The sequence below is a fragment of the Carassius auratus genome, chromosome 11 (assembly GCF_003368295.1).
Source record: "Carassius auratus strain Wakin chromosome 11, ASM336829v1, whole genome shotgun sequence".
Classification (NCBI taxonomy): domain Eukaryota; kingdom Metazoa; phylum Chordata; class Actinopteri; order Cypriniformes; family Cyprinidae; genus Carassius; species Carassius auratus.
Genome location: NC_039253.1, coordinates 8867904 through 8887753, shown reverse-complemented (window position 1 = coordinate 8887753; position 19850 = coordinate 8867904). Strand labels below are relative to the sequence as shown.

At 40.3% G+C, this 19850-nt stretch overlaps 2 protein-coding genes and 1 pseudogene across 18 annotated transcripts; 1 reads left to right on the top strand and 2 right to left on the bottom strand.

Moving 5' to 3' along the window:
• The first annotated feature begins 220 nt into the window (after nucleotides 1-220).
• Nucleotides 221-1091, top strand: LOC113110579 (C-X-C chemokine receptor type 4-like; annotated as a pseudogene).
• Nucleotides 1092-1973: 882 nt separating this feature from the next.
• LOC113110944 (inter-alpha-trypsin inhibitor heavy chain H3-like) lies at nucleotides 1974-19798 on the bottom strand. Of its 17 annotated transcripts, none has more exons than XM_026275240.1 (26): nucleotides 19678-19798; nucleotides 18733-18896; nucleotides 18287-18391; nucleotides 18031-18193; nucleotides 17843-17953; nucleotides 17618-17752; nucleotides 17428-17544; nucleotides 17062-17230; nucleotides 16870-16980; nucleotides 16383-16564; nucleotides 15027-15206; nucleotides 14662-14789; nucleotides 13289-13491; nucleotides 12916-12960; nucleotides 7625-7642; nucleotides 7502-7519; nucleotides 7247-7264; nucleotides 7005-7022; nucleotides 6753-6770; nucleotides 4820-4846; nucleotides 4351-4395; nucleotides 4154-4258; nucleotides 3892-4066; nucleotides 3601-3749; nucleotides 2814-2898; nucleotides 1974-2696 (listed from the first exon to the last, which is right to left on the bottom strand). In XM_026275240.1, the coding sequence occupies exons 1-26, from the start codon at nucleotides 19753-19755 to the stop codon at nucleotides 2582-2584; spliced, it is 2682 nt and encodes an 893-aa protein (XP_026131025.1). In that variant the 5' UTR covers nucleotides 19756-19798; the 3' UTR covers nucleotides 1974-2581. The 17 variants fall into 17 exon arrangements, with proteins under 17 accessions (XP_026131025.1, XP_026131029.1, XP_026131026.1 ...); XM_026275244.1 differs by having other exon boundaries at nucleotides 12916-12942; XM_026275241.1 differs by having other exon boundaries at nucleotides 17618-17746.
• LOC113110947 (uncharacterized) lies at nucleotides 7931-10693 on the bottom strand. Its single transcript, XM_026275259.1, has 2 exons — nucleotides 10012-10693; nucleotides 7931-9194 (listed from the first exon to the last, which is right to left on the bottom strand). The coding sequence occupies exons 1-2, from the start codon at nucleotides 10138-10140 to the stop codon at nucleotides 8712-8714; spliced, it is 612 nt and encodes a 203-aa protein (XP_026131044.1). The 5' UTR covers nucleotides 10141-10693; the 3' UTR covers nucleotides 7931-8711.
• Nucleotides 19799-19850: the final 52 nt, after the last annotated feature.

The following is a 19850-nucleotide window of genomic DNA, read 5'->3' as shown; positions in this document are numbered from 1 at the left end:
ATTGATGCATTCCAGAGCGTTTTATCAAGACTACTGTACAGTACGATCTCTTCTGGACCTCACATGCAAAACTACATGAAGGATAAGGATGTGCAGTGTATAACCAGAGGATTGGGGACAAATTTTTGAACAATTTCTAATAGTCTGAGAGACAACTCGAAAGAGAAGTAGAGTAGTACAACTTTTTCCAGATGCTTACAGTATTTGCTGCACAAATGTTGTAGAACTGTTTTTCGAGTTGCATGGAAATAATGCTTGGATTTAAGAACCAATTACATTTAGAATCAGATTGTTGGACACTCCATTATGGTTAATGGGACTACTGAGACGAACAGTTCTGGTCATGGACTGAGTGATGCTGAGCGAGTGTTGGTACCCATATTTGACAGCTTCATCCTGGTAACCGGGGTGGTGGGACACATCCTGGTTCTTATTGTCATCTGTCGTACGATGAGGCGAGGACATGGACAGCCCAGTGGAGGAAGAACAGGAGGACTCCAACAAACAAATGCAAATGGAACAGATGTTCTTCTTCTGTCATTAAGTGTGGCAGATCTTCTCCTCCTTTCGTGTCTTCCATACCACACAGTCGCCATTGCAACCCGTCACTGGCCGTTTGGAAGCTTCATGTGCAAGTCTGTGAGTTTCCTGAGTGCGATGTGCACAGCGGCGAGCGCCTTCACACTTGCCACTTTGGCTTTTGCGCGGTACATCATTGTGGTCCATCAGTCAAAAGCATATCAATGGCATAGAGAGGGGCGTTTAAAAATAGTTGTGGTGTTCTGTGGATACCAGCGGTCGTCTTGGCATCGCCTCAGTTTGCTTGGAGGACGCTGGACAACCATAAAGCCCTTGTGCTGGATTTTGCATTCTGTTGGCTGCCATCCTATGGCTTGATGTTTGCCCAGATAGCTGAGGGTAATAAAGCGGCTGGTCCTTTGCCTCACTTTGGACCTTTTGCTATCTTTTTACGCATAATGGCAACCTCTTCTACAGTGGCCAACCCCATTCTTTACATTTTTATGTTAGAGAAATTCAGGGAGGAACTAATGGACCAGGGTCGAAGAGTCTGTGGAAAAAGACCCTCCTAAAGTCATACAGGTAATAGTTAATCATGATTTATTCCATAAGTTCAAGTATGTTGTTTACATTAACACTTGAATTGTTGTATATAATGTGCGTACATGAACATTTAGTTTATAAACAAATATGAAGAACATTTATATCAGTGATGATGACTTAGATCTGCTATTTTAATGTACCAATTTTGCAGCCTTATAAAATGTCAAGACAAACCAAACAGCTGGCATTGTACATTGTTTCAATAGTTTGTGTTTGTTAAACCGCAAATTTGTCAAGGGCTTGTTTGACTTGAGTTTTAAGGAGAACATCCACTCTTAAAAATATAAATAAAAAGATGGTTCATTATTAACATCTCTGTTTCAGTGCAGAATCTTCAACACCCAGGAAACCTTTACATTCCACAAAAGATTTAAAGAATGGAAAAACATTTCTTCAGATTATTACCATGTTCTTCATGCTTTAGTAAAAATAGGTATTTTAAAAACTGATCACTGTAAGGTTCTTTAAGAAACCCCAAATTTTTATTCTGTGTGAAACCTTTATTTTAATGATTGTACCTTAATAAATATTAGATGAATTTGCAAATATCTTTTGGTTCAAATATTGTTTGCCTGAGAGGGAAAATTAAATCATAAATTTAAATTAGAAAAACAGATGTAATAAGGCAAGGCAAGGCAAGTTTATTTATAGAGCACATTTCGTACACAATGGTAATTCAAAGGGCTTTACATAAAATAATCATGAAGAAAAATAACTGAAATAAAACAAGCGATTTTTAAACGTTTGAAATTATTTAAAAATGTACTTAATTAAAATGAATTTAAAAACAGTTAGAAACAAAAAATTATTTTACATTTAAAAAAAGAGTAAAAATACAGTGCAATCAGTTCGGATACCCAATTTTAACATGTATTCTTTGATTATATTAAAAAATATATATTTTCAGCATGGAGGCATAATGAAAGAACAACAATTAATTTACAATTACAAATAAACCAGAACATTGCAGCAAGATCAATTTTAATGAGCCAAAAAGAATGCATGTCACACCTCTGTTTTTCAGTATGCACTGATTACCAATAGCTGCTCACATAAAATTCAAGGCATTAATGTTTGCCTACAAAACCACCTCTAGCTCTGCACCCCTTTACCTAAATGTATTACTTCTGACATATGTGCCCTCTAGAAGCTTGCATTCTACAAGTGAACATCACTTTGTGCTATTCCAAAAAAGCACAAAATCACTTTCATGGACTTAAATGTTCCCTCCTGCTGAAATGAGCTACCCAACTCAATCAGCTTTATTTATTAAGCATTAATCTGGATTAATCAGTGGAAAGTTAATTTTCATAAACAAAAACAAAAAGTCAGCATATCAAGCAAACTATATATTTAAGACAATTGAATGTATGTCTTCCTAGGCCAGGTAGAATTAAACCATTGATGCATTTACTTAACATGAACCATCAAAATCAAAAGGAAACGCTGTTTGTTAACTCTAAAGCTGAGTGACAGTGAAATCAGAAATCTCTGCCTCCATCACAGCCTGGAATGGGACAAGCCAGCATTCCTGAACAGGAGTGGAATGGAATCTGTAATCGCTGACAGTCTCCCTAAAATTAACAGACACAAATTAAATATTTCTAAACATACAGGGCAACACAATGTATAAAATTGAGCACAAAACATTTTATGGAAGGTTGTATGCATTTATTAACTGAATCACTTACAAATATGTCTTCACCTCCTTGTCCTTCATCTTAAGAGTTGGTGTTTGTGATCCTTCAGTCTTCACATATGAAATATCAGACTTTCCTTAAAGATCATCAACAGATATTGTCACTAATGTTGGTTTAACATTAGTTGGTTAGCTATTTATCCAAAATATCTACTAAATAACAATAAACAGTTGTTGGCTAACCAATGTAAAGTACATTACTGAAATGATAAAATCACTTCTATTTTGATTATATTCATATTATGTTTTTGGCACAATGTTCTTTTAAAATGGTGTTCAGGTTAAAGATTATTAAAGGAATTTTCCACCCAAAAAAGAAAATTTGCTGAAAATGTATTTCCCCACTAGCCATCCATAATGTAGATGATGTCACTGAAAAAAATTATAAATAAAAAACTTTGAAGTAAAAAATTCTTAGATGTATTTGTTTGTTACAAACATGCAATGTGTCACTTCACAAGACTTTAAATGAAGGACTGGAGGGGTGTGGATTACTTGTAGATTTTTAGTGATATTTTTTTATCAGCTGTTTAGACTCTCATTCTGACGGCACCCTTACTGCAGAAGATCTTGGGTAAGTGATGTAATGCAAAATTTCTCCACATCTCTTCTGACATAAAAACAAACTCATCTACATCTTGGATGGCCTGGAAGTTGTCAGCATAATTTCTTTTTGGGTAAACTTTTCCTTCAATGTGGAGGCTACTTCAGTATCAGCAGGAGGCAAGTTTTGATACTGTAAATAATGTTTAAATATTTACAGTGAGTTGCTCTCTTACCTAAAACACCTGTCAGGTTAACATCTTTTGGATGTTCCCAAATGGCAGGCCACAAAAACTTGACCCCATCTTTCTTATGAGAAATAATAACAACACCAATATTTCCCATGGTAACATTCATTTCGTTTTCCAGGACAACCAGAGACACCCTGTTGATAGAGAGTAACTCGTGAGTGGATTCTACCTCTGTTTTATCACAATAAAACTGTTTAAAAAAAGAGAACATGTAATGCAGAATATTTAGCGTTAATTTATGAATATATAGTTTGTTCTTTCTACACTTATATTTACCCATCTGTATTGTGTTGGGTGAGTTCCTGGCCCCACAAAATCTCAACTTTGTCCTGGCCATTATGGTAACTGATAGACTTTGTGCTTATTATCAAATGATGGTTAGTTTTGTAATGAATAGCAATTTGATGGAATCCATGATTTTCACTCAAAGACTCTCCGTTCATAGAGAACTCTAGGATGACCAAAGGAAACACGTTCATGAGACAGATGGCCTGTTAAATATATTCAGATGTAGAACAGACATCTCTTAATGTCTAACCTGAAGCTGAATCCTGCAGGAGTCTGAGTTTGTGAGGAAGAGGAACGTCGAAACAGAGTGGCTTAGACTGACCAACAACAGGCAGCAGGAAACGATTGCTATGGACTTTTGGGGATAGAATCAAACTGTCATGAGTATTTCTTAAAATACGTGCATACTAAGAATAAAAATAAAAAAAATACAAAAATTGTATGTACCTTGCACAGCAGGGGGAGTAGTTGTATGAATAGTTGGGGAGCCATCTAAGACCAGCAAACATTGTAAAGGATTTAAATCCACATTCTGCATGTATTTATTGTAGTTTATTATTTTATTTTTTTGTATTTAGTTTAGTTTGTTTTAAAGGTGACATGTGTAACTGATTGGCACACAGACCCTACACGTATAAACAGCCCACCACAGCAACAGTTATGACAGTATATGTCATAATTTCTAAAAGTCTTCCTACTATTATACCCTAAAACAGAGAGAAGTCACAGCTAAAGATTCTTAACAAACCATGGGAGTCTTTATCTTAAAAAAAATATATATATATATATATATATATATTTTTTTTTATTTTTTTTTGCCACACGAGGAACGTCTAGATGGTCTACTTATGAATCTGAGACCAAATGAAAGTAAAAAAAAAAAAACCCGGAAAATGCTTCAAATTGAATAACTTACAGGTTGGTAGAGGATGATGAATCATTACTGAAAAAGAAGGAAATTAAATATCTTACATTTTTAATGCACTCCCACAAATAGGCAGCATTTCAATCAAGCTAAATATATATATACAGTATTGTTCAAAATAATAGCAGTACAATGTGACTAACCAGAATAATCAAGGTTTTTAGTATATTTTTTATTGCTACGTGGCAAACAAGTTACCAGTAGGTTCAGTAGATTGTCAGAAAACAAACAAGACCCAGCATTCATGATATGCACGCTCTTAAGGCTGTGCAATTGGGCAATTAGTTGAAAGGGGTGTGTTCAAAAAAATAGCAGTGTCTACCTTTGACTGTACAAACTCAAAACTATTTTGTACAAACATTTTTTTTTTCTGGGATTTAGCAATCCTGTGAATCACTAAACTAATATTTAGTTGTATGACCACAGTTTTTTAAAACTGCTTGACATCTGTGTGGCATGGAGTCAACCAACTTGTGGCACCTCTCAGCTGTTATTCCACTCCATGATTCTTTAACAACATTCCACAATTCATTCACATTTCTTGGTTTTGCTTCAGAAACAGCATTTTTGATATCACCCCACAAGTTCTCAATTGGATTAAGGTCTGGAGATTGTGCTGGCCACTCCATAACATTAATTTTGTTGGTTTGGAACCAAGACTTTGCCCGTTTACTAGTGTGTTTTGGGTCATTGTCTTGTTGAAACAACCATTTCAAGGGCATGTCCTCTTCAGCATAGGGCAACATGACCTCTTCAAGTATTTTAACATATGCAAACTGATCCATGATCCCTGGTATGCGATAAATAGGCCCAACACCATAGTAGGAGAAACATGCCCATATCATGATGCTTGCACCTCCATGCTTCACTGTCTTCACTGTGTACTGTGGCTTGAATTCAGAGTTTGGGGGTCGTCTCACAAACTGCCTGTGGCCCTTGGACCCAAAAAGAACAATTTTACTCTCATCAGTCCACAAAATGTTCCTCCATTTCTCTTTAGGCCAGTTGATGTGTTCTTTGGCAAATTGTAACCTCTTCTGCACATGCCTTTTTTTTAACAGAGGGACTTTGTGGGGGATTCTTGAAAATAGATTAGCTTCACACAGACGTCTTCTAACTGTCACAGTACTTACAGGTAACTCCAGACTGTCTTTAACATCCTGGAGGTGATCATTGGCTGAGCCTTTGCCATTCTGGTTATTCTTCTATCCATTTTGATGGTTGTCTTCCGTTTTCTTCCACGTCTCTCTGGTTTTGCTCTCCATTTTAAGGCATTGGAGATCATTTTAGCTGAACAGCCTATCATTTTTTGCACCTCTTTATAGGTTTTCCCTTCTCTAATCAACTTTTTAATCAAAGTACGCTGTTCTTCTGAACAATGTCTTGAACGACCCATTTTCCTCAGCTTTCAAATGCATGTTCAACAAGTGTTGGCTTCATCCTTAAATAGGGGCCACCTGATTCACACCTGTTTCTTCACAAAATTGATGACCTCAGTGATTGAATGCCACACTGCTATTTTTTTGAACACACCCCTTTCAACTAATTCAACTAATTGCCCAATTGCACAGCCTTAAGAGCGTGCATATCATGAATGCTGGGTCTCATTTGTTTTCTGAGAATCTACTGAACCTACTGGTAACTTGTTTGCCACGTAGCAATAAAAAAATATACGAAAAACCTTGATTATTCTGGTTAGTCACATTGTACTGCTATTATTTTGAACAATACTGTATATATATATATATATATATATATATATATATATATATATATATATATATTCACAAAACATCTTATGGCTAAAAGTTGCTCATAAATTAAAATTGGTTGCTCACCAATTAAAAATTGGAAACGCTAATCCGTTAGACAACAGCTACTAAACTGTTTCACATCAATAAATAAGAAGAATATTTTGACGTACCAGAATAATCCATTGCATCTGTGATATACATAAAAAAATAAAGAAATTAAAAAACTTGTATATCCTTAATACCTTTTTGTTTTTATATCAAATCAATAAGATTACAATTAAGCGGTTGTGCTGTGTAGTACACAGCAATGCCCTTTAGAATTCAATATCCATTTTTACATTTTACATACTAAAAAACTCTAATCAGTTAGACAACTACTAAACTATTTCACATAAATAAATAAGAAGAATATTTTGACGTACCAGAATAATCCATTGCATCTGTAATAAACATAAAAAAATGTGTATACCCTTAATAACTTATATATATATATATATAAAATCAATAAGATTACAATTAAGCGGTTGTGCTGTGTTGTAACCAACAAAGCCCTTTAGAATTCAATATCCAGTTTTACATTTTACATACTAAAAAAAACTAATCCTTTAGACAGTAGCTACTGAACTATTTCACATCAATAAATAAGAAGAATATTTTGACATACCAGAATAATCCATTGCAGCTGTGATATACATAAAAAATAAAGAAATTAAAAAACTTGTATATCCTTAATACCTTTTTGTTTTTATATAAAACCAATAAGATTGCAGTTAAGCGGTTGTGCTGTGTTGTACGCAGCAATGCCCTTTAGAATTCAATATCCATTTTTACATTTTACATACTAAAAAACACTAATCAGTCAGACAACAGCTACTAAACTATTTAACATCAATAAATAAAAAATATATTTTTTACATACCAGGATAGTCCATTGGAACTGTGATGTACATAATTTTTTTTTTAATAAATAGTATTTGTTGTAATGAATAAAGAACTATTACATTTATCAATTTTAATAAAGGTAAAAATGTATTTGGCTTACCGCTGTGCAATAGGAAGGCTGAAATATGAAAACAAAGACATGCATATATCTGGCATTTATTTAGAACATTTAAGACAAAGGATGTTTACATTTATGTCCACTTTACACATACAAATGCATTTTCAGATTCATAAAGCTTACCCAAATAATTACACACATCCCCTTTACTAAAAAAGATTGCTACAAATTAAACATGCAGTAAAACATTCTCAGCAAAATAAGGTAGTCTTTATCATCAGGCCCCCCCCCCCCACCTTTTTTTGGGGGGGGGGTGTATATATATATATATATATATATATATATATATATATATATATATATATATATATATATATATATATATTGTGACGAGTGTTCCCGGAGGAATCAGCATCGCCCTGGCAACCAACGGAAAACACCTGCACGTCCTCATCACCGGCTGAACATTCACAGCTGCTCCCCGTCAGCCTGCACACTCTAAAGCGGCACATGCTGCATCCACCAGACGTTCTCGAACCGAATGCAACGCTGGTCTAATCCCTCTCTCATTTCTTCACAGAAAGCAACAAGTGACCGACAGCCCACCCACATTGGACCACGTCAGGACACCCACTTTCACTTTGATTGGCACCGAAGAGCACGGAGAGCACACGGGAAGCACCAGCCACCAGATCACTTCACCAGGCACCCAACACTTATAAATAAATCCACCCTCCGGGGCATTTAATTCACGCACCCCTTGTAGAGTGATTCTTCACCCCGTGACAAGTGGTGGAGAATGTGGGCAAAACAGTGAAGAATTACCAACAACATCACCGCACCAACTCCTAATTTTTTTTCCCCCTCTTTCCCTGTTTGTGTCATCAGCACCACGGAAGGCGGCGCTCGACGTCCCCGCGATGGAGGATGTCTTACAACGCCTCGCTGAAGTGAGCATCCGCCAGCAGCAAATAGCAGAACACCTCGCCACTCGCCTGGGCAGGACGGAGGAGGAACATGCTACCATCCGGGTCGCTGCAGCCCAGCGCGTTCCGCTACCTGAGCCTCGGGCACAAGCCACCCGCCTGTTACCAAAAATGACTGTCGATGACGATGTGGAGGCCTTCCTTCAAATCTTCGAGAACACCGCCCACCATGAGAGATGGCCCGAGGAGGAATGGGCACGTGCGCTGGCAACCTTCTCACCGGTGAAGCACAGAGGGCTTACTTCTCGCTCCCCTTTACGACCACCAACAACTATGCCAAAGTCAAGCGAGAGATCCTGGCTAGGCTCGGCCTCTCCCCTGTGTGCGCTGCCCAGCAGTTTCACGAATGGGAATACAAGCCCCGGGTGCCAGCCCATGCCCAAGCAGCCGAACTCAGCCACATCGCCCAACATTGGTTGCTGGAGGGAGACCCCACCCCAACACAGGTAGCGGAATGAGTGGTAGTCGATCGCCTGCTGGTGGAGGCGATCGAACTGGCAGATGCTGTCCATCCCAGCGGGGCAGGGGACTGGCTGCTGCCATTCCCCCGGAGGGTGGTCCAAGAGCGACGCCCGCTCGAAGGCACAGTGCTGGCAGGCTGCATCGTCCACCAGCAAGTACCAGCGGGAGCCCCCGAAGCAGAGGTGAAGGTGGATGGAAGACGATTCCGGGCCCTGCTGGCCCTGCGGTCACCCTCATACAGTTGTGCCACCCTCGAAGCGGTGAGATGGTCATCTCGTCCCCCCAAGGCACCTGGCCGGTGGAGGTAAGCCTGGTGAAAAACCTGCTGATGGCCGTATTGCTCGGAAGGGACTGGCCTGGCTTCAACAAGCTGCTTACTGCCTCTGCTCAGCCTGCCAGCCCCAAGGGGAACCGTCGAAGGCCGAGGTGGCCACCTGGACCCCGCCGCCGGCCGGCTCTGCTCATCTCTGACAGTGGGAGAGAAGGTGAGGCCCCCTCCCAATCTACTAATCTTTTCTATGATGTGTACCAACAGGCCGCTGGAGGGGACTCCTTCGCCAAGGAACAGCGGGAGGACGACCGACTCAAGCACTGTTGGACTCCTACATTTTGTCGTAGAGAATGGCCTGCTGTATTGTGTTGCCCAGTGGAGGGGGGAGGAGAAAAAATTGTTAGTCGTGCTTCCAGCCAAGACCGAGACCATCCTGGAACTGGTACATTCCCAACCCATGGCAGGACACCTCGCAGCAGCCAACACCACCCAACGCATCCGTGACCGCTTCCACTGGCCGGGCCTGGAGGCCAAAGTAAAGTGGTTCTGCCAAACCTGCCCGACCTGTCAGGCCACGTCGCCCAGGACTTCTCCTCCTAGCCTGCTTTCCACCCTGCCTATCATCAAGGTGCCCTTCAAGTGGATCGGAATGGACATAGTGGGGCCGTTGCCGAAGTCTGCCCGAGGGCATGAGCACATCCTGGTCATCGTCGACTATGCCACCCGGTAGCCAGAAGCAGTCCTCCTGCGGAAGGCCACCACGAAGTCCATCGCCCAGGAGCTGTTTCTGCTGGCCAGCCGACTGAGTCGGCCTCCCCTCGGAGATCCTGACTGACCATGGAACACCCTTCATGGCCCGGCTAATAGCGGATCTCTGCAGGCTGCTACGGGTGAAGCAGTTGAGGACCAAAGTCTATCACCCCCAGACCGATGGGCTCGTAGAGAGATTTAACCAAACCCTCAAGCAAATGCTCAGATGCGTAGCGGCGGAGGACAAGCGGGACTGGGACCCCCCTACGTGCTCTTTGGGATCCGCAAAGTTCCTCAGGCCTCAACTGGCTTCACCCCCTTCGAGCTTCTGTTCGGCCGGTAACCTCGGGGCCTCTTGGACGTGGCCCAGGAAGCGTGGGAGCAGCAGCCTGCCCCTCATCGTACCATCATCGAGCACGTCCGGCAAATGAAGGAACGGATCGACCGAGTGATGCAACGTCATCATCAGGCATCAGGTCCAACAAATGCTGAAGTTGAGGGTAACAGAACCATCCCGGAGTCCATGGTCCAGCCCCATTGTAATGGTCCCAAAGCCGGATGGCACCCTCCGCTTTTGTAATGACTTCCGCCGCCTGAACGAAGTCTCCGAGTTCGACTGGTACCCCCAACCCGATCTCACGGCAATTCGTACATTTTTCACAAGGTGGCTTATTCGTACGAATTCGTACGACCACACTCGTACAAATTCATATGATTGTTGCCAAATCATACGTATTTTACGAGTTTCACAATTCGTATGAATTTGTACGAATGACCTACACCTAACCCCGCCCCTAAACCTAACCATCACTGGGGTTTAGACAAATTGTATAAAATCGTACGAGTGAGGTCGCACAAATTCGTACGAATAAGCCACCTCGTAAAATATGTACGAATTGGCCGTGAGATAGTGTTGGTACCCCATGCCTCGGGTCGACGAGCTGCTGGACCGCCTAGGAAGGAACGATGTTTTATCCCCAACTTCTCCTCTTTAGCCGCCCCCCTGACAGACCTGACCAGGAAGGGGCAGCCGGAGAAAGTATGTTGGACTCCATCGGCGGAAGAGGCCTTTGCCCAGGTCAAAGTGGCACTCACATCCTCGCCTGTACTCCGCGCCCCAGACTTTAGCTGCCCCTTACTGCTGCAGACGGATGCTTCCGACACGGGACTGGGAACGGCCTCTCCCAAATTCAGGAAGGTGAGGAGCATCCGATCATTTAAATCAGCAGGAAGCAGTCCCCAGCTGAGAGGAAGTACGCCGCCATGGAAAAGGAAGCCCTGTCCATCAGGTGGGCAGTCCTGGAGCTCCTATACTACCTCCTGGGCCGCAAGTTCACCCTGGTAACCGACCACGCGCCCATACAGTGGATGGCCTGCGCCAAGGACACCAACGCCAGGGTGACTCGCTGGTTCCTAGCACTCCAGGACTTCCACTTTGAAGTTCGCCATCAAGCCGGGGGCCGCCAACGCGAACGCCGATCAGGGGTCAGGGGTCATTCCCCACCCTCCCCTAACTTCACCCCTACTCTCTACATTTGTTCACAGGACCAGAACGACGCTTGAGGAGGGGGGGGGGTGACGGGCATTCCCGGATGAATCAGCATCACCCTGGCAACCAACGGAAAACACCTGCACGTCCTCATCACCGACTGATCGGTCACTGCTGCTGCCCATCAGCCTGCACACTCTTAAGCGGCACACGCTGCAGACAGCACACACAGCAGACGTTCTCGAACCGAATGCAACGCTGGTCTAATCTCTCTCTCATTTCTTTGCAGAAAGCAGCGAGTGACCGACAGCCCACTCACATTGGAGCACGTCAGGACACCCACTTTCACTTTGATTGGCACCGAAGAGCACGGAGAGCACAGGGGAAGCACCAGCCACCAGAAAGCGGATCAGCTCACTTCACCAGGCACCCTACACTTATAAATAAATCCACCCTCCAGGGCATTTAATTCACGCACATGCTGCTGCCCAGCAGCCCCAGAAGCTAGAGAACACTGAGGGAGGAACCGCTGACAGCCACCACTTGTTTATGGGCCTCCTGTCGACGAGTTGATGGCATTACTGAACAGTCCAGAAGACACAAGCAGTTAATCCATTAGGAAGAACCTGTCCTTCTCTTTGATCTCAGACAAGGTAAACCAGAGTTGTCTCTCCACGGCCACAAGATCCCCCCGGGGGGAAGAAACTACAGTGCGAGCTTCTGATCCATGAGAGAGAGCGACGGATCTGGTAGGGGTGGGAAGAAGGAAGGGACTCACCCGTTTCCTTTCCCTCCTTCAGATCAATTTTCGAACTCCATGGCAGCATCTGCCACTCTGCCAAGGCAGAAGCGGGGCCAGTGCTGCGAGAAACGCTGGTGAAGGGTCCCTCCTCAAATAGAGTCTTCCGGGAGTGAAGTATATGGATCGACAAATGCTCACAATGCGGGCAGTCAGCTGACTCCACATGCTTCGCTCCCAAGCAAACAACACACAGACAACACACAGACCCTTAATGTAGCACGGGCAGAGGGGAACACACAGCCTATAATACTGCCCGCTCTCACTTTTATGTTTGTCTTTGGCCTTAGGCATGGTTGTGAACTCAATGGTTTCAGAATGACACACCACAGAGTGTATGCTGAATGAAAGAAGCTGCCACTGTATCCACTGCACGTGCTTTAAGCTTCCTGGTCTCTACATCACCATGCCCGTGATGTTTCATCCATCAATTGGACTGATTCAGAGCGTGTTCATGCTGAAAGGTGTTCCCAAAGTGTTTTGACAAAGCTTGAGTTCCTGAAGGGGAACTATATGGTTCTGAGACCAAATGCAAGTAAAAAAAATAATAATAATACTTTAAATTTAATATCTTACCACGTTGTGCAGGATGATGATTTATAACTGAAAAAGAAGCAAATGCTGCCACAAATCAGCAGCATTTCAGTCAAGCTAAAACCACCTGTACAGTATTCACTGCATTGCTCTATGTCAGACGCAGTAGGCCTATCTTCTACAAACAGTATGGCACTTAATTAAAATGTTTTTAGATTATTTTTTCTGTCCTTAATAATAACCTTTAAAAGAAAATTTAAGCAGTAAATTCACAAAAAATGGGGATGTGCTAAGCATTGTGCCTAACAATACCCTTTACTATTTAACATGCATTTGTAAATTTTACATACTACTAAAAAAACACTAATCAATTGCTATTTCAATTCATTAAAAAATAAAAAATATTTTTACATACCTGAGTCATCATCATCAGAATCAACATCAGCTGTATATCCATCTCCCCCTTTTCCCTCTTTGGGTTTGTTGGCCACTTCCACTTCACCTTCCTGTGGCTTAGTGACAACCATAGAGGTCAGGGTAGTGACAAACTGGTATTTCAGGGAGAGTTTGAGAGCTTCTTTTTTTTCATCCTCTTTCTCCTGTCCTTTAAGAAGCACCCTGAGACAGAAATAAAGACAGAAGACAGAAACTTACGAGGTTTGCCATTACTTTGCCACTAAGTTTGATGAATTAATGTAATTTTCACAAAGTTTTATGTAATTTTCAAAAGTTTCACTTTTTGAATTGAATTAGTGAAATAAATCAAGTTTTTGATGATATTCTAATTATATGAACAGCCCCCATATATATATATATATATATATATATATATATTGTGACGATACGGCTGCATCCCCCTATAATTGTCATCGGCACCACGTCATATATCGCCGCCCATCGCAGGTGAGCGTGTGAGAGAGAAGGGGCGCTGGACGATGGGGAACACCTGAAGGAAGTGGAGCCTCATCACCGCCGCTGTTTAAAAGCCCAACGCGCCTCTCCTTGAGAGACCGGTCTTTCCCAGTGCATGCACACTGGTGTACTCATGGGTCCAGGACGGGTGCGTTGAGGGACTCCCGCGCCACCAGAGACGTGAGTTGCCGGACCCGCGGTCCGGACGAAAACCGCAACCCTTTACACGGCCATCATGCTAGGATGCCAGGCCGTCTATCCACGTCAAGCGACGCGGCCAGCGAGGAGGATGAAGCCGCTGCACCTCGCGCCCCGGACCCGCAGAGGGCCAGACTCCGCCCCTTACCTGGACCCTTCCTCCATGAACCCTGCCCGACCCACACGAACCCATCGGCACGAGGAGGACACCGGATCCCCTGTTTGTTTTGGACACTATCCCCAGCTGGACACTTTATTTCCCTGTTTTGTTTTATTTTCTCTTCATAAAAGTGAATTGCTGTCAAATGATTAATCACGGTTAATCGCATCTAAAATAAACGTTTTTGTTTGCATAATATATGTATGTGTGCTGTGTATATTTATTAGAGTATGTATATATAACTACTCACATATGCATGTGTACATACTTCAGAAAAATAGGCTGTTTATATATTAAATATATTTACCTATAAATTATGTGAATATAAGTATAGACACGTAAATGTTTTAAATATATATTGTGTGAGTATGTGTATACATAATAAATATAAATGCAAACAAAAACATTTATTTGGTATGTGATCAATCGCAATTAACTGGTTTAACAGCACTGATATATATATATGTATATAGTGTGTGTGTGTGTAAGCAAATATAGACCCAAATGCATAAACTTACTGTCTGTCCAGAAGCTGCTTCACTGTAAGGTAGGCCCACAACCTCTGCATGAAATTTTCATTCTCAGGTGGGACATCACTGGGGTCTTTTGTCATTATAGTGTCCTGATATGTCACATTACTGCCTTTCTACTCGGAAATAGTGAATATTTTTATTAGGAATGCTGTCAGTACCACTTTCATCAAGAACTTTCTTCCAAAACAAAGTGGTCATTATTATTATAAACTCTATATTATAAACAGCTGGCAATCAATGGTTCTAATATCAAATATACTGCATTGGACTGCTGAAAATTTTAAATTCCTGCCCACACAATCTCTTCCCAAATTTTATCCAATTTGATAAACATAGAGTAAAGATCTTACTGATACTGCGATGACTTCAGTGGTGAAACTCTCCACACTGTTGTCTGTTATTTGTCCTGACACCACAATCTCAGAGCCATTGAAGTACAAACTAAAGCTGGTCTTGGTAAGGTTTGTCCCTCCTGGGTATTTAAGTTGAATATCAGTGAGGAGAGGGACGGCAACTTCTTCATAGAAGCCCTAAAAATCAAACAAATTTGAAATGTTATCTCCTAAAAACACATCTCTTCCATCTGCATTTTATCCTCTAACTCTAGCACTCTCTATTCTAATTCTATTCTTTAAAATAATAATAAAAATAATAACACTTGTCCCTTTTAGATTTGATTCTTGTTTTCTTAAAAAATAAATAAATAATAAAAAAAACTAACTACTGTATCTTTCTAATCTTTTGTATTCTATCGGTTTTCTTTCTATTTAATATACTACTAACAAAAGCAAAACAAATCAATAAATAAAATGCCTCTAACACTAGCTTGCTCTATTCGTTTTCCATTCTATATTTTCTTTTTTAATTATATTATTAAAAACCTTGCTTCATGTACTCAGGGCAGGACTTAGGGGGGTGGGGGCATTACATTATGGAGTAACACAAAATGCACACACATATGCTTCGAGGTTCATAAATAGCACAATTAATATGCTAAATGTCTAGGTTATAGTCAAAGTTCAAATCAACCAATTCATTTAATAAGCGTAATCATTTACATTTGCAAACGACTTTGCTGCTCTGTATAAAACACTGTTCGGAGACGCAGCGGTTCAGCTGTTTGTTCTGTTTTCTTTCTGACGGAGCAAAACCACACTATGTGTAACGTTAATGGCAGTAAGACGAGAAAGAGTGCTAAAAACTCATCAAATGATTGCATAATTTAGTGGAACATTATTAATTAATATAGTAATATAGAATCATCTTCTGTAAAGAAATGAGGTGTGAACATTTGAGAATTTATCATTATCTTTCTAAATCTGCGCTCTTTGGGCCTAAAGGCTTAATGGAGCTGTTTAAAAGTACATGTGACAACCAATCGTGATAACCAATTGTGGCCTCGAATGTAGTAGTTCTAAGCTGTAGCCCATGCAGTGGAAATGTGGCTAATGATTTCTGAATTCTGAATGACATATGACAAACCGGTTAAACAAACGTAAAAGGGCAAAGGCGGGGCCCATGGTAAGTCCGGACATGTGTGTAATACTACCTTAAGCTAATTGAGACTTGTTATAGCACTTGTACTGTATGGCATTGATCTTTTGTTGATTTTGATTGCTTCTATTTTATCTTAGGGACAGATAGAGACAGAAGACAGAACAGTTCAGAATTAAAGATGAATTCTCAGCTGATCATCTGTCGTTCACCTGCAGCTGTAGATCAGCGTCTGAATCTTCATAAATCCTGCGAGCAACTCCACTATTTTCCAGTGACATCTTTGTCAGGAAGTCAAAGTTAACATCATATCCAAAACCAAGACAATAGAGGGGAAATTTATTGCCAATGGCCTTTTTCACATTGGACATTATCTTCTCTATGTTGGTTTCACCTGTTTAAAATTAAAAAATTGATGTCTTTTAGTTATTTGAAGGATCAGCAATGGATCATTTAGCCAATTTCATATTTCTTATTGTTTTTCTCTCACACTGAAAAATACTGACAAATCCAAATTGATCATTATAATAATCCATTCTTCCTACAATTATTTTAATTAGGTCTAAAACCCTTTATAAACAGGTCTGCTAATGAACGATGAATATTATAGGATGACAAATGTTCTATTGATGAAGTATACTGACTGAATAAACAAGATAGAACACTGTTTAGCTTGTGTTTGTCAGTGTGAATCTGTGCCTGTAGTGGGATCTCCATCAGTCAGCAGGATCAGGATGGAGGCTGTTCCCTCTCGTGGATGTCGATTGATCATGTCCACTCCTGCTAGAACTGCAGCGTTTATGTCCGTGGCTAAAGGAAGACCAAACATAGTTGTGTCACTGTGAGGTACAACTTTCTTACTCCATATGTAGCATTAGTGCTGTAACTCACCTCCTCTATCTCTGATCTCCTTCACAAAAGATTTTGCATTCTCCAGATTTGCCTCAGTAGCTCTGAGGAGCTCACGCTTCCATAAGCTAACTTCACTGTCAAAGGTGATCAATCCAAAGTGGTCATCCTCATCAAGATCACTTAAAATCTTTAGCAGTGCCAATCGAGTCTAAACAATGATAGCATATCTAAAAGTTATTCTTTCTTCATTAAGACTGCATACTCACATTTCCCAGACATGGACAGTCTGTTACTAACTTAGAACAACACCAAACTGATTTCAGTAGAGGAATCTCTGCATGATTAACAATCAAAAATCTTCTAAAGGAATTTGACCTTCCAGCAGTATCCAATAAATTTTTTTACCTGTTTTATTTTTCGGCCGCTCATAGAACCACTCCGGTCGATGATAAACACCACATTTTTGGAAATACGTGGAACATCAGATGGAGCAAAGTAGTGGACGAAATAGCCTTTTGATACCTGAGAAAATAGAAAAATAAGTACATTCTGGACCTTTTGCATTGTGCAAAATAAATAAATTTTAAAAAAGTACCATGATTTCTCCTTTGGGATTTTGTCTCTCCACATCGTATGTTATGAGCAGGTCACCGTTCAGCCCATTTTCTCCACAGCTTTTACACTTGGTCTGTTGATCTTGTGTGGGGTAGAAGGTCACCCATACCTGAAATGATCAGTTTGTTCATCTGGTAACTTTATTTGAAGTTTATGAGTATATTGAGAACATCTAAACAGTTTTAACCCTCATGTGAGCTCTTACGTCTTTGTCTGCTCTGGTGGTTTTGATGGCATTGGCCAGATCACCGGTGCTCAAATCTCCTTTCACCTCCAAGAAGGAAATTCCTGGTTTCTCTTGGATGTGTACATCTATCTAATGTGAGGAAAAGAAACACCATCTAACTGTACTTTAAAATTGATTATAATGTTTTTCTTAATTTCTTCCTTTACCTTGAAGTCAGCCACCGGCTGCATTGGTTGGGCATTGATGAGTAGCTCATATTTTCCGAGGCGACGCTTTAGCAGTTCCTCGTAGGTCAACTCAAAGGTCACTTTACTAAAAGCAGACACTGTCACTGAGGTTTTAAAGTCCTCTAAAGTCCTTCCAACAGATCTGAAATATATCAAAATAACAAATCCCAGAATATTAATAAACATATTACAAATACATATTTAATGGAGCTAATTTTAAAAAAAAATTCAGTACTTGACCAGTCCAGCACTTTGTCCTCGAGATACTGCTTGATTGTATTGCTGCTGAGCTGCTTCTTTTTCCTTCACAACCCCATCATATGTTTTTCCCTCAATGGTCCTATTGAGAAAGTTACACAATGATGTTCTCTTAATATACCAGAAACTTAAACTCTGTGTATTTCATAAAAAAATATCCATCTCACTCAAATGGTAGCACCACTAAACATGTTTGTTTTTATAAAAACATCTGTAGTGTTACTGGTAGCTACTGTATCTTATTCTTTAAAAACTGCATACAGGTTATTTATTTTTGGACTAGTAGAAGGTATATTTTCTAAAACTTTATTATGTTCTTGTTCGGCTGTATTATAAGATTTACTTTATCTGATGCCCACATGCTATAAATGGCTTCTTTACCTCTTTATTTCTACTTATATAACACTACTAATGTTCACCCACATTCTGAATTTGCTGATGAAGGCATTCTTGGGAATCTTGACCTCAAACTGGATCTCTTGAGATTCATTCAGTGTGTTCGCAACACGGCTCGTGATGACTGTTGTGGCGTAGCGACTGGTGACCGTGGAGTTAATGTAGAAGCTGTATATATCCACATTTTTTTTCTGTTGACATTTACATTTATGCATTTAGCAGACGTAGTCCAACATTTTTTTTTATTTTACCAGTATGTGTGTTCCCTGGGTATTGAACCCACAACCTTTTGCACTTTTAACACAATGCTCTACCACTGAGCTAAGACAATGAATAGTAAACTCATATTAAAGTATAGTCATCATGATTACTGCTCAAAATTGCATGGAGAAAAGGCCTTTGGACTGAAAGACAAATAACGTTTTGATGACTTCATCTCAGTGTACACACTACACAGTGTACACAACAGAAGGTTCTGTCAACTCAAATTGCATGTTTCTGTCAACAATGGCAATCAAAATGAAAATGTCTAAACAGATAAACCAAGCAGTTGAGAATAAATCAGTTAGAAGAAGTTTTGTTAAGAAAAAAGACATACATAATATAAAACAAGCTAGATCATATTAAATATCAAAATACATAATAAAAACTACTATTCAAAAGTTTGGGGACTTTTTTTAATGTATTTGAAAAGTCTATCAGGATTTCTTTATGAATATGAAAAAAAAAAAAAAAAAAATGATTTGACCTAGATATGTTTTGTATCTAATAATTTTTTGTTTTGTTTCTGGTCACTTTTGATTCATTTAATGATTTAAATTATTATTTAATTACAATAGTGTGTATTCAACAAGCATGAAGTATGTCTAGCCCTTGATCTCAAATACAGATATAAATCTGTTGTTTTATCCTGATTTGATAAGAGTATTTAAGAATTTTGTCTTCTATCTTAAAGTAAAATTTCACCCTCACCTTCTTAACAGGGTCTGAAGTGGCTGACATGAGAAACATGCCCAAGAGAATCACCTGGAGAGCTGCTCGATCCATCATGACCTGCACATGAAACTGACCTCGAAACACACACTGTCTTTAAACTCAAGTCCACAGCATGCTATTGGCTGATACTGACCGGATGAAGAAACCTC

Excerpts from the sequence above, each read along its gene's own strand:
- LOC113110944 (XM_026275240.1), bottom strand. The coding sequence starts at position 19,755 with ATGATGGATCGAGCAGCTCTCCAGGTGATTCTCTTGGGCATGTTTCTC. Across the intron at positions 14,790-15,026 it reads CTGAAGTCATCGCAGTATCA|AAAGGCAGTAATGTGACATA; the intron begins GTAAGATCTTTA and ends ATTTCCGAGTAG. Across the intron at positions 2,697-2,813 it reads AAGGAGGTGAAGACATATTT|GGAGACTGTCAGCGATTACA; the intron begins GTAAGTGATTCA and ends TGTTAATTTTAG.
- LOC113110947 (XM_026275259.1), bottom strand. The coding sequence starts at position 10,140 with ATGGTCAGTCAGGATCTCCGAGGGGAGGCCGACTCAGTCGGCTGGCCA. Across the intron at positions 9,195-10,011 it reads CTACCGGGTGGCATAGTCGA|CGCTGGTACTTGCTGGTGGA; the intron begins CGATGACCAGGA and ends TTCGGGGGCTCC.